Below are 12,500 nucleotides of genomic sequence, written 5' to 3'. Positions count from 1 at the left end.
CCAAGTACTAACCAGGCCAAACCCTGCTTAGCTTCCGAGATCAGACGAGATCGGGCGTTCACAGGGTAGTGTGACCGTAAGCCATTGCAGAGCTCTCATCAAGACTACTGTTGGAAAAGCTTTCTGTTAGCTTTCCTGTTGAATGTTCGTTGATCCAGGGATTCAGTCGACACGGAGATTGAGAATGAACAAGTATGATTTTATTTCAGAATTCTGGAGAAGAACAATTACAGGCATGTATTCTAAGACGTTACCCCAGTTCTTCTGACCTTCGACATTTCTGACTCCATCCTTATACCCTTGGGTGACGTATACCCTTCTGTGACGTACCTTGTTGCTAGGTGGCTTCTAATTTTTATGCTATCTTTCCAAATATGGTATATCATATTGTTTACTTCATTTTTCCAGACTTCTGAGGAACTTGAAAGTTGTCTTAACCTTTGCTTCTGAGAAATAGTAGGTGGTCAACTTCCCTTGCCAAGGTGACAAGGGAGAATCATTTCTCCCCTTTGCGACATGTCTTAAGGTCAACAAGGCACGGTTCCTCTTTAGTTCATACTCTGTTTTATTGATAATAATTTTGCTACATTCTACAGTCAGATTAATTAGTTCTACTAGACCTACAGTAAGATTAATTAGTTAGTATATTTTAACATAGCTTGAAGCTGCATGTATAATTTTGTTAGACGCAATCTTTAACTGTAAGGCTAGAAAATGTATGTTTTTACTGGTGTGTTAATCCGGCTCTCTTGTTGCTGACCTTTCCTAGAACGTAGGCGGAAAAGAGGAACTCCTCTAGAGCCCAGGAGTAAAAGAGGAACTCTTTTAGTCTGCTAGCCTCTGTAACCTCAAGATGTTTACCAGTAAGACGAGGAAGCGTGCTTTCTCGGTTGGGCCATTCAAATGTCAGAGACACACACACAAGTCATTGCTGTTTTAATATGAGAAGCATTTAGTGATTCAATTAATCAAATATAAAAATATGAAATGATTCAATTAATCAAGTATAAAAATATAAAATGTAAAATGTATACGTGTGGATTAGTGGCTAATTCTTGATTCAGTAATTAATGATTAGTAGAGTATAGATTTGTAGCTTTCATAGATCTATTTGTGTAATATATATTTTAGATTCATAGGTTAAGGCAAATATGTGTTTTAATCATTAGGTAAGCATTAGGTTAAGGTTTTAGCAAGCATGATTATCTTAAGCTAAGCTTGTTATTTTATAATCTTCCACAATTCCCCCTTTTGGCCTGTCCTAAGACAGGTCAACACTAAGCGTGAAGTCTCCGGAGCCCCCGTTGTCCTCTAGGCTATCCTCCAACAATGACATCATATATTCAGGTGGCCGTTGTTTGTCGTCAAACATTTTCACAATGGTACGCTCTATTAGGGTTCGTAAGCAAGGAATACAGCAGCATCCGCATGTTACTAAGATGGCCACAAATATTGCAAGAGCAGAGGCCAGTGATAAAAACACTGCCTTCCATTGGCCAAAAGTTCTATCTAACCAATTGGTAAGCGGATTGTTGATCCCTGTATTCTCTGTCATTTCCTTCGAGAGTGCCTTAAGGGCGTCTAACGCTTTAGTTACGGACCCATCTGGTGCAGTGTTGTTAGGAATGACGGTGCAGCACTCGGTTTTAGACTCAGTTCTAATCATGTGACATACCCCTCCTTTTTCTGCTAATAACATGTCCAGAGCTATCCTATTTTGAATGGTCATCAGGGACGTAGCGGACAATTGGGATGCTAAGCCTGATACCGCCAGACCAGTAATGTTAGCCAATCTCATTACCTGATAATTTACGTAATTAATTCTATCAACATTTTTATTGGGAGTAATCCATATTAAGATACTTTCAAATCCAGCTGAAACCTGGTCCACTAATTTATGTTCGTCTGGAACGCCCCTTGGAACCCCAATAGAGTCTATATATGTGGGTGTGTTTTTAGTAAGATCGAATGAAACGTCACGTCTACTTCTGGATCCTGGTAGTGTAGGTTTCCCTGTACTGGGACCAAATAGGGTAATTGGAGATAACAGTCTAACCATAGCACACAGGCCCTTGCTCCATATCGGGAGTCTCAGCAACAATGTGGAACCACCACAATAATAGTACAGTCCCGCCCTGGCCCAATCGCCAACCGAATTGTTAGATGTATCAGTAAAAATAGTATGACACCAAGATGATTGTATTTCCCCCAGAAGTTGAGGCGGATGGGTAACATTGCCCTTAGTGCGTCTGAAGCAAGTAAAATTGCCAGTCTTCGGGACTTGGAAGGGACCTGAGCCTGTGTTATTAGGAATTACTGGAAAAATGGTTGAGAGCGTGGTGCAGTTAGGTGGAGTAGCCATACGAGTCAGTTGAATTAAACAGCCGAACCCTATCGGATCAGTTTTTGGATATAGTGGGGCCGTACTTAAATATAATGGGGGTCTAGCTTCTGCACATGCCACGCAGCCTTCCATCCCGGCCTCCCGAGCCTGACCCGCTATCCAGGTCAGCCACAAATTGTCATTACTGTACCCCATAGTTAGCCTTAGTATGTCCTCGGGTGTCCATGTCGAGTAGTCTGAACCTACCAATGTTGGTACTGCACCGTCAGGGGTAGTAGAGTTCTCGTTCGGTGGTGGGGTTGCCCCTGCTGTGGGCAAATGCTTTGGGGGTGTGTTTAACACTCTGACCTTTAACATACCTAATGGATCTGTTCCCGTAATTGATACCCCTAATGTCAAATAGATGGTAGTCTCACGCATATTGATCCAATGTATAGACAATGTGATTGGGTTTTGGACTCCGGATTTGTCTCGTTGTAGCCTGATACGCTTCAAATTAAAATACATGGTGTTGGATACCATCTCATAAATGCCATTAGACGAGCAACCAGCGGTGCTAAGGAAAACATTCGCAGAGTTTGGACATAGTTCGATAGTCTTGAGCCATTGTGCCTGTCCTGTCGCGCACTGTTCATTAGCGTATTTCGAGTAGCACAGATATATGGGATAGCCCTGCCATGTCGAATTCTTGCCCTTACAGTTAATTACCTCACATAGGTCGAAATTGTATGCTGTTTTAGTATTTATCACATATTCTATATTAATTCCTTTAAACTTCTTCACACATGCGTTTTGGTTATCTGTTGAGCGTTTAGTCCTGTGAAAGTTATTATGACAAGAACGGGCCTTATTTGTGGTGTAGTTAGGTGTAGAGTTTGTAGCTGTCGTGCCATTGTTGTTACTAGTTGGTTCAGCCTTTCTCCGGATCGCTATTTCTACACAGATCATGCCAACCACCACTATTGCCACCACTATTACCAATAGTGCTTTCAACCATGTTGGAATCAATCCCATCTGTAGATTTAACCAGCTTAGTCTAGGTTCAGTTCTTCCCCCACCCCGTCGGCCATACCATGCCATAGCAAAAAACAAGTGTGTTCCCCCTAATGAGTAAATAGTTGATTATAGACCTATATGTATATGTGTAAAGGTGTAAAAGTTCAGTTCTTCAACTCCCCAGGGAGTCTCAAGGTGGTAGTTTAGATGGCGCAGGTGCAGGTTGGTGCCCTGGGTAGCACTGGTTGATCTGCGCTGGAGGCGAGGGGTAGACTGCCCTCAACGTGCCCCTGGCCTCAGGGGATTATTCTGCCCCTATGTTGGTTGAGGCCTCCTTTTCTGCCTCTTCTGATCGGGTTATCTTGACTTGTGGTTGATCAGCAGGCCGACACTGGGAGAGATGATACCAGGAGGTGCCTTTGCCGTCCAGCCGGACTGCGTGGCTTGTCCTCTCCGCCACCCGGAATGGGCCTGTCCACCTGGGTTCCGACCACTTCCGCTTTATGACTCTCAGGTATACCCACGGAGTTATGGCCAACTCGGGGGGGTTGTCCTCCTCTGGGGTCTGCTCCCGTGTGTTCTGTACCTGCACAGAAAAAGCTTCACATACAGCTTTTAACTTATTGAACACTCGTAACCTTGGTTGGCAGTGCCATGAGGTAGTTCTGATGGGGCTTTTAGTGCAGTCTGCGGCCCCGGGAATGCTACGCCTCTGACCAGCTCAAATGGGGAGAAGCCTGTGCTTCTGTTCACTGAACTCCTAATGCTGATCAGGGCAATTGGTAAGGCATCAAGCCAATTCATGCCTGTGGTCAGTTTAATTTTTGCTAGTTTGGCCTTCAAATTTTGATTCATCCGCTCCACCTGACCCTGTGAGGCGGGGTGATATACAGAACCATAGCTATGGCGCAAGCCCAACGCTTGCTCCACCCACTGCAGTGTTTTGCTGGTAAAATGCGACCCGTTATCTGAGTGGACTCTCCTAGGAAACCCGTGTTGTGGAATCCAGTGGTTGATCAACATTTTGCAAACTGAGCGAGCATCCTCCTTAAAGGTAGGAATTGCCTCAACCCACCCTGAGTACCTGTCTACCACTACCAAGAGGTACCGGTATTTTCTGATTTGATCAATCATATCCGTATAGTCAATCTGGATGTGCTCACCATGACAACTAGGCAGTGGAAACTTGCCTGGGGCTACCTTAAATGCTTTTGCTACATTTTGAGTGTGGCAAACTTGGCATTGACTGATGAAATCTACTGCCAGGGGCAGCATAAATGGGTGCCACCATTGTTTCAAATTCCTCATCATTTGCAGTTTTCCTACATGTGCTACAGTGTGTGCCTCTTCTAGGACTGCTCTGGCTAGTGACATAGGTAAGACTGGTCGCCCTGTTTTCGATACCCAAACTTGGCTATCTGAGCTTGCTCCCTTGGCTAACCACATTGACTTTTCCTCTGGGGTTGCTTTATCCTGAATCTGCCTCAGTTCGTCCCCTGTAGGTATCGGCTCCCAAGGGACATTTGAGTCCAATATCATCATGTTACCGGGCTCCGTATAACCAGCTGCCTTTTTTGCTGCTTTGTCTGCTGCATCATTTCCTCTGCTCACTAGGGTGTCCCCCTTTTGGTGTCCTTTGCATTTTACAATAGCTACCTTTGTAGGTTTGTGTATTGCAGCTTCTAGCTTCATCAGTTCTGACTGATGTTTTACAGGTTTCCCTGAGCTTGTTACATATCCTGCCGGTTTCCAGTGTGGAATGTCTACATGTGCTGCTGAAACTACCCACGCAGAATCGCTGTAAATAGTCACCTCTCTACCCTCAGCTAGTTCTAGTGCTGCAATTACTGCTAGCAACTCAGCTTTTTGTGCTGAAGGGTTTTGTTTTACCTCTTTTGCTGCTACAGTCCAGAACTCATCTGTTTCCCCTGTGGTTTCTTGAACCACCGCATATCCTGCCCTTATTTCACCTGTGTCTGCTCTGTACCCGCACCCATCAGTCCACAGGTTCCAGGAGCCTGGAATTGGTGTGGCTAGTAAGTCTGGTCTCACTTTTTCCTGTGTTGCTACCTTTTCTGCACACTCGTGAGGTGGACCTTCTAGCATTCCTTCTGCCATGTTGACTCCTTGGTGTGTGTATGTGATGTGTGGTGCTGTCAGAACTTTATGAATTCGTCTCTGTCTTAGAGGAGTGAGGGTGAACATCTGTGAGTTTATATATGCTACCACGCCATGTGTTGTTAGTATGTGCAGTGGGTATCCTGCTACCAGGTGTGCAGTTTTTTGAACGAGCTTCGTCAGTCCTGCTACATGTCTGGTGCATTGCGGTTGTCTTTTCTCAATCAAGTCAAGTGGGATGCTTAAATACATAAGTACTGCTCTCCCTTCCTCCTTTTTCTGAAAAAGTACACCATTAACCAATGTGTCTGTTTCAGAAACATCCAGAAAAAATGGAAGAGAGTAGTCAGGTCTAGATAGGTCAGCTGCAGTCGCTAAAGCTTGTTTTACAGCAATGAAAGCCTGCTCTGCTTCTACTGTCCAGGAAAGTACCCCACTAAGGTTTCTCATGCCCAAGGATTTCACCATGTCTCTCAGTGGTTGCGTTTGTCCTACAAAGTCAGGAATGTATTGTCTGCTGTAGCCAGCTAGGCCCAAAAATGTCAACATATCCCTAACCGTAATTGGTTTAGTGTGTGACAGAATTGTAGATCTGTGTGAGGCGGACATGCCTGTTGAGCCCTGTGTGACCACTCTCCCCAGAAAAGTTACCCGTGTTCTACAACATTGCAACTTACTCCTAGAGACTTTGTACCCTGCATTGGCCAAACATTCCAGCACTGCTTTTGTGGCGTTTAAGCACGTCTCTGGCGTTGTGCCGCCAACCAGTAAGTCATCGACATACTGAGAAAGAATGGAGCCTTCAGGAAGGTTACAAGAGTCCAAACTACGTCTAAGAGCTTGATTGAACAATCCCGGGCTCAGGGCAAAGCCCTGTGGCAATCTACTGTATCGATACTGAATACCCCTGTGTGTAAATGCACATACGTCCCTACAGTGCTCAGCCAATGGTACACAAAAGAAAGCATTAGCCAAATCGATACAAGTAAACCATTTCATGTCTGGACCTAGTTCTGATAGTGTTGTGTAAGGGTTTGGGACTGGTATGGTGCTAGTAGCTAGTGCCGCATTTATAGCTCTCAGATCATGTGCCATACGGTATTGACCAGGTTCTTTTTTAGGTACTGGCAAAATTGGAGTATTCCAATCGGATTGGCATTGCTCCAGTACCCCGGCCTGTAAGAGTGCCTGAATGGTTTTGTCCAATGAGGCCATAGCCTCCGGTTTGTGTCTATATTGTGGTACCCAAATTGGTTCAGGTGTGGCCATGTTAAATGATACCTGGGGCTGATCCACAAAACCTACATCATCTGGACCCTGTGACCACAAAACATCCGGTAGAGATTCCAGCATGGCAATGGAGTCTGGGTGGTCAGAATCTTCACAGCCATGATGGCGTGGCAGGAGCTGGTGCTCCATTGTAACAGTTTCAATGTTAGTAGCTCTGATGTGATATGTGTTTGTGCTTATGGAAAACATCACATCAGGGATCTGAGTTTGTACCCAATCTGTAGCCGCATTTGCACGTTTGACCATGGGTCCTAATTGCTTAGCCTCATGTTTAGGGTGTAGAGCCAGTGACATGTGTGGTGCTGCAGTCTCATCCATTTTGTACCAGCTGTACTGCTGTGGTGTCAAAGTAACAGGAGCTGCCACTCCTTCAGGACCACAATACAGGCCATTAGTTTGGACCTCCCACTGTGTATCTTGCAATTCAGATTGGAAGGTGTCATAATATGTAATGTCTCCCCCTACGTCATAGAACAGGGTAACGTGGTACGGGTCGGCAGGCGGGGCATAGGGTGCCAATGCTCTGATCCACGGTGCCCATTGCTGAAAGAGTTCAAGAGTTTGTGGTGTGTGGGGTTGGTCATCATTCAACAGTCCCCAGTATATGTCCACAGTCTCGTCTTGACCAGTCTGCAAGAGATACATGCCCTCGGTGTATCCAGAAAGTCTTATGCGTTGCTGCCCGCTTAGCCATGTCAGCGTCAGGCCATCAGGTGAACACAAAATGGAAACACCCATTTTCATCAATAAGTCTCTACCACAAATGTTCAGTGGTGCTTGAGGTGCAATCAGAAAGGAGTGTAAGACAGTCTGTATGTCGTTGTGCACCTGGAGTGGTTTGGTCTTTGGCAGTGAAGTTGAAGTCCCCGAGAAGCCCCTGACCTGCACGGATTGGTTGCTCATCATGTTGGCTGGTAGTGCAGTTGTCAATGTAGACCATGTAGCCCCGTATCCACCAGGAAAGGGATCTCAAGGGTACCGACGGTCAGTGACAGCATGGGTTCTGCCATTCCCATGCTGTGCTGGTGCTCCTCTGGGCCCCGTCATTGTCCACCCCAGGGCTCCATGCTGTATTGTCCAGCTGGAGGTTGTCCTGGTGCTGCATGGTGGTTGGGTGCCCAGTGGGTCTGGGTTGGTGGTGCCGCCGTGCCAAGTGCCACATGTTGATTGGGTGTCCATTGAGGCTGGAATGGTGGACGGTACGTGCCTTGTGCCGAATTCTGCATCGACATCCAATGGGGCTGGGTTGGAAGAGCAGTAGTGCACTGTGCTGCCCAATGATCAAATTTACCGCATCTGAAACAGGCACGTGAAACAGGTGGGCCTCTGCCACGCCCCCTTCCACGTCCCCGTCCCCTGTTCGCCACATAGGGTCCACTGTAATTGGATTGACCTTGATTAGAATTGGGTTGGGCCAAAGTTGGTTGTGGCAATTGCTGGGGTGGCAGATACTGCTGTTGAGTCTGTTGCACCGGTGGTGCAGCTTGCTGAACAACTGGCAGCATGGTGTCTGTTTTTGGTTTATTCTTAGAATCCTTCACATTTTTTCTAGCTTCTAGTAGCTGAGTTTTCAACAGTTCCAGTTCCATCTGGTTTTTCTGTTTGGCTGCCTCAACCTGCCTATCCTTGTGTTTATTCATATGGAATAGAATATGCCTCACCCATTGGTCATGAGGTTTATCTGGCCCCATATCTGGATCATCCTCAACCTTAACCTTAATGTAATTGGGTAGACCTGATAGAATAGCATTTCTCCACCACAACGCTGTTTGAGGCCTAGAAGGGTGGGTTCCAGCGCTGTTGGTCCAGTCTTCCACCGCCTTGCTGAGATGCTCACCCGGATTGGTCTGATAACTGTCACAGTGGCAGCAGCCCTGGTTGGCCACATGTGTCGCATGACATCAGATATGTTCTGGGAGTACAAATGAAATGGTTCACTGTTGGCAGCGGTTGTAATGAGGGCCTGTCGTTCTAGTTCAGCCACCTCCATGCTGGTGGTTGACCTATTAATTAAATTCCTAAAATCACCCAAAGCCAGGGTGAGTCCTCCCGTTAAGCTATCAAGCTTTCTCAACCAAGGGGCTGCCCCACTAATGAGGGATGGAAGCTGATCAGCTATAGTTTGTGCATCTGTTAATGATAAAGGCACATATTTAGGGTTTCCATTGCCACTAGTTAGCAATGGAAGATTGTTTGCTGGTTGTTCCACATCAGGGAATCTGACAGGGGGTTTAGTATGTCTTGTTGACTGTCTCGGGACATGGTGGTCATCTTGTTCAACTGCGTCAGATAGCTGACGGCGTACCTGCATGGTGGTGTTAAGTAGGTCTCTTGATATGTCTAACAAAGCTCCCACCCTGTCAACCCTTTCATGTAGGGAATCAGTCTCAGTGGAGGTGTCCTCATCCTCACCGTCATAGTCCTCCTGCCTGCCGTCCCAATCATGTGTTTGTGTAAGTCTACTATCCTGTCGTCTGTCCCTATCCCGTTTGTCATGAACCTTGTATTCACGTCTGTTAGTAGCTGCACCTTTATGCTTGTCATGCCCATGTAAGTCTGTGTCATCTATTTCCCCATGTAACTCTGCTGTTATGTTAACCCTACCCCTAGGTGGCGGAATAGGCCCTGTAACGTCTAAGTCCATGTCCAAGTCAGAGTAAGTGGTCATGTTGCTCAGGGATTGGGCGTGGTCTGGACACTCATGCTGCTTGCGATTGCTAAAAGGATCAGTTGGTGTAGAGTCAACAAAAGGCTCTGCTGGCTGAGGTGCTGTAGCATTAATCCTCATTTGAGTAAGCTGTTCATTCAAATCAGCATATGTGTTGTGTGAGGAAGTGTTAGGATGTTCAATAGTGACTCTTCCTGAATTAATAGTAATGACTGGCAGCATGTGAGTAACTGGTGTATTTTTATCAGTCTGCTGAGGTGTGAATGGATTGCGTGGGCTGAGTGTGGTGTGGTATGGTGGGGGCGGAACTGCTGCTTCCTGTTGTGGCTTAGTAGTAGAGTCATTGAGTTCCTGGAGAGCAGTTTCAGAAGTGCTCTGCTCCGCTGGGGGAACTTCCTCCTTTGTGTGTGTAACCATCTCTGGCAAAATGCCCAAAAGGATTCCCCGCAGTACTTTCAGTTCTGCCAATTCACGCTCAGCAGTTTTCAATCTACGTCTCGCCCCTGCCCGTTTTAGTATGCTGACTGTACTGAAAGTCTTGCGCGCCTTTTTCACTGTGTCAGTTTTACAGATAAGCATATAGTTGAAAACACCCATTAGGGAGACACCCTCAGTTACACAGCCTCCCTCTTGTTCTCTGGTCCATGCCTCAACATTCAGTTTAAGGGTCTTAGCCAAAAGATCCTCCCTCTTTTTACTCCCAGTAAACTCCCCTACTGCGTTAGCTAAACCTGCAATCTGACCTGCAAGAGATTTCCACTGCCAATTGCCTGGGCCGAATTTATTATCAAATTCTATACCAGGGTCTATATTTGCCATGTTTTGATCAAGACTGGACTCACCTGTTTTGGTCTTTGGTTCTACTGATCAACTCAAGCGTGTTTTGTTAGCACCGTTAGGTTTCCACACGCGAGGATTTTCGAACTAGTTGTCCAAACGAAGCTCCAAGTCAGACAATCAGCACATAAGCAAAGGAAACAGAAAAAGAACAAGAAATTCCGATTAGGATCTCTATATTTACACTTTATATTTAACAAAAATGTATAGGAAGGTATGGTGGGTTTAATACGGATTGCACTATATCAGGAACTATCACTCCGGTACAGGAGGAGTCAATGATGAGTCCCCTCTCAATTGGCGTAGCAAAGTAGGTAGTTATCAAAAATATAGCCACCTGATGTTCCTGAACACGTGCAGAATAAATCACTGTACTATTTGGAGCAAGAGACAAATGTTCAACTATTCCCTGTATCTGGCTCTCAGTAGGTGTATGAATCACATCTTCTTCTTTGTAAATAATGGCATAATTCAATATATCCTGTTTAAAAATGGGGTTTGTTTCTACAAACCATGCCCATTCCTCAATCATTATGCATTGTACTGTATGCCATATCACTGTGTACAAAAAATTATTCCCAACAATACTCAAATGTAACAAAAGAGGAGATGCACTATGTCAAAACCAAACAACAATTTTGCTACTAAAGTAGCAACAAAAACAACGCAACCCCTTTTACTGTGTCTATTCAGTCACCATCTCATCACTATCGCTGCTGCTATCAGTACTGTCACTGCTGTCACTCCCCAGAAAATGAATGGTCGAGAAAGGTGGGTTTAACACAGACTGAACATCACTGTCAATCATTAATACTGACTCACACGTTGAGTATACCGCAATGCCGTTCGGATGGTCAACTGCGAAGAATGTAGTAATTTTAAAAAGGGCGTCCTTTCCCACCGTTAACCGCACAGAGTGAATTATTCTACTTGTAGGAAGAAGCTGCAAATTCTGAGTAATTAGAAAACGTTCCTGTGGGGTGCATACAGTACTTGAACCATCTGTACTATCAATCAAAGCATTTTCTCTTATCTCAGGGCGGATAATGTCATGGCCATCTAACACCCATACCCAGTGTTCAGTCATTATCAGTTAAACAAGTAAATTACACCCATTGTTCTGTAGAATTGTTAAGTATACTCCAACTATCCTATTTATTTTATATATATATATATTGTATTATTATGTTATTTAACCCCCTGCGCGCACAAATCACATACAACAATTAAATCAACAATTAACACTTGCTTTACCTTAGTTGTACAATACCAATAGCATGTATTTTTATTTTGTTTTTCTTATTTTTATTTAAACTACATACTCTTTCCTACTTTCCTGCTCCTGAGCAGAAAACACTACTGCAGAGTATTTCAGTGCTCGCTCTTTAAACTAAAAACTTAAAATAAAGAAAATAAAAAAGTTTTAAAAATCTCCCAGCAGTTTGTATAACTGTCTGGGTTTAAGGTGGACCACACCTCGGGATGACCCCGTCTTTTCCCAGCAATTATCCCACCTTGATCAGAAGTGGGGGGGGACGCCACCCTCCCGGTCCTTTATTTTATTTAGAATTAACCACTTTCAAGGAACACCACGTCCTAGCCTTTAATCTAACCCAATATGGGCAGATTCGGGTACGCCACCACCCTAGTTTCAATAGCACTGTTATCCTTTTTTATCCTTTAATACCGGTTTCCTTAACATAAAATAGAAGAAAGAGAAGAAGAAAAAAAATTCTAGTTGTTCAATCCAATTTACCAGGACGTTAGCCTACTGGAACCCATCACTCATTCTGTATGTTTTACATAGCCAATATGCAGATTTTTAATAAAAAAGGCAATCTGCTCACCTGTTTAGGATGGGCCCAGAAGAGTGATGAAGTCTGTCAGCTGGTCCTCGCCGGCCGAAACCCTGGATCACGTCGGATGGTCACCAAAATGTTGGAAAAGCTTTCTGTTAGCTTTCCTGTTGAATGTTCGTTGATCCAGGGATTCAGTCGACACGGAGATTGAGAATGAACAAGTATGATTTTATTTCAGAATTCTGGAGAAGAACAATTACAGGCATGTATTCTAAGACGTTACCCCAGTTCTTCTGACCTTCGACATTTCTGACTCCATCCTTATACCCTTGGGTGACGTATACCCTTCTGTGACGTACCTTGTTGCTAGGTGGCTTCTAATTTTTATGCTATCCTTCCAAATATGGTATATCATATTGTTTACTTCATTTTTCCAGACTTCTGAGGA

The 12,500-nt window shown here is 44.8% G+C and overlaps 1 protein-coding gene and 1 non-coding gene across 2 annotated transcripts in view; both read right to left on the bottom strand.

Moving 5' to 3' along the window:
- Positions 1 to 82, bottom strand: part of LOC125791761 (5S ribosomal RNA) — a 119-nt gene extending 37 nt beyond the window's left edge. Inside the window, exon 1 of the ribosomal RNA XR_007431493.1 lies at positions 1 to 82. This exon is cut by the window's left edge and continues 37 nt beyond it. This is a non-coding gene — a ribosomal RNA (5S ribosomal RNA).
- A 3,635-nt stretch (positions 83 to 3,717) lies between these two features.
- Positions 3,718 to 8,005, bottom strand: LOC125790782 (uncharacterized). Its single transcript, XM_049473263.1, has 2 exons — positions 3,970 to 8,005; positions 3,718 to 3,926 (listed from the first exon to the last, which is right to left on the bottom strand). Exons 1-2 carry the CDS (start codon positions 7,652 to 7,654, stop codon positions 3,718 to 3,720), a joined length of 3,894 nt encoding a protein of 1,297 aa, XP_049329220.1. The 5' UTR covers positions 7,655 to 8,005.
- Between the last annotated feature and the right edge of the window lie 4,495 nt (positions 8,006 to 12,500).

This window comes from Astyanax mexicanus, unplaced genomic scaffold, assembly GCF_023375975.1.
Source record: "Astyanax mexicanus isolate ESR-SI-001 unplaced genomic scaffold, AstMex3_surface scaffold_36, whole genome shotgun sequence".
Taxonomy (NCBI): Eukaryota; Metazoa; Chordata; class Actinopteri; order Characiformes; family Acestrorhamphidae; genus Astyanax; species Astyanax mexicanus.
This window is presented reverse-complemented; position numbering and strand designations above follow the sequence as displayed.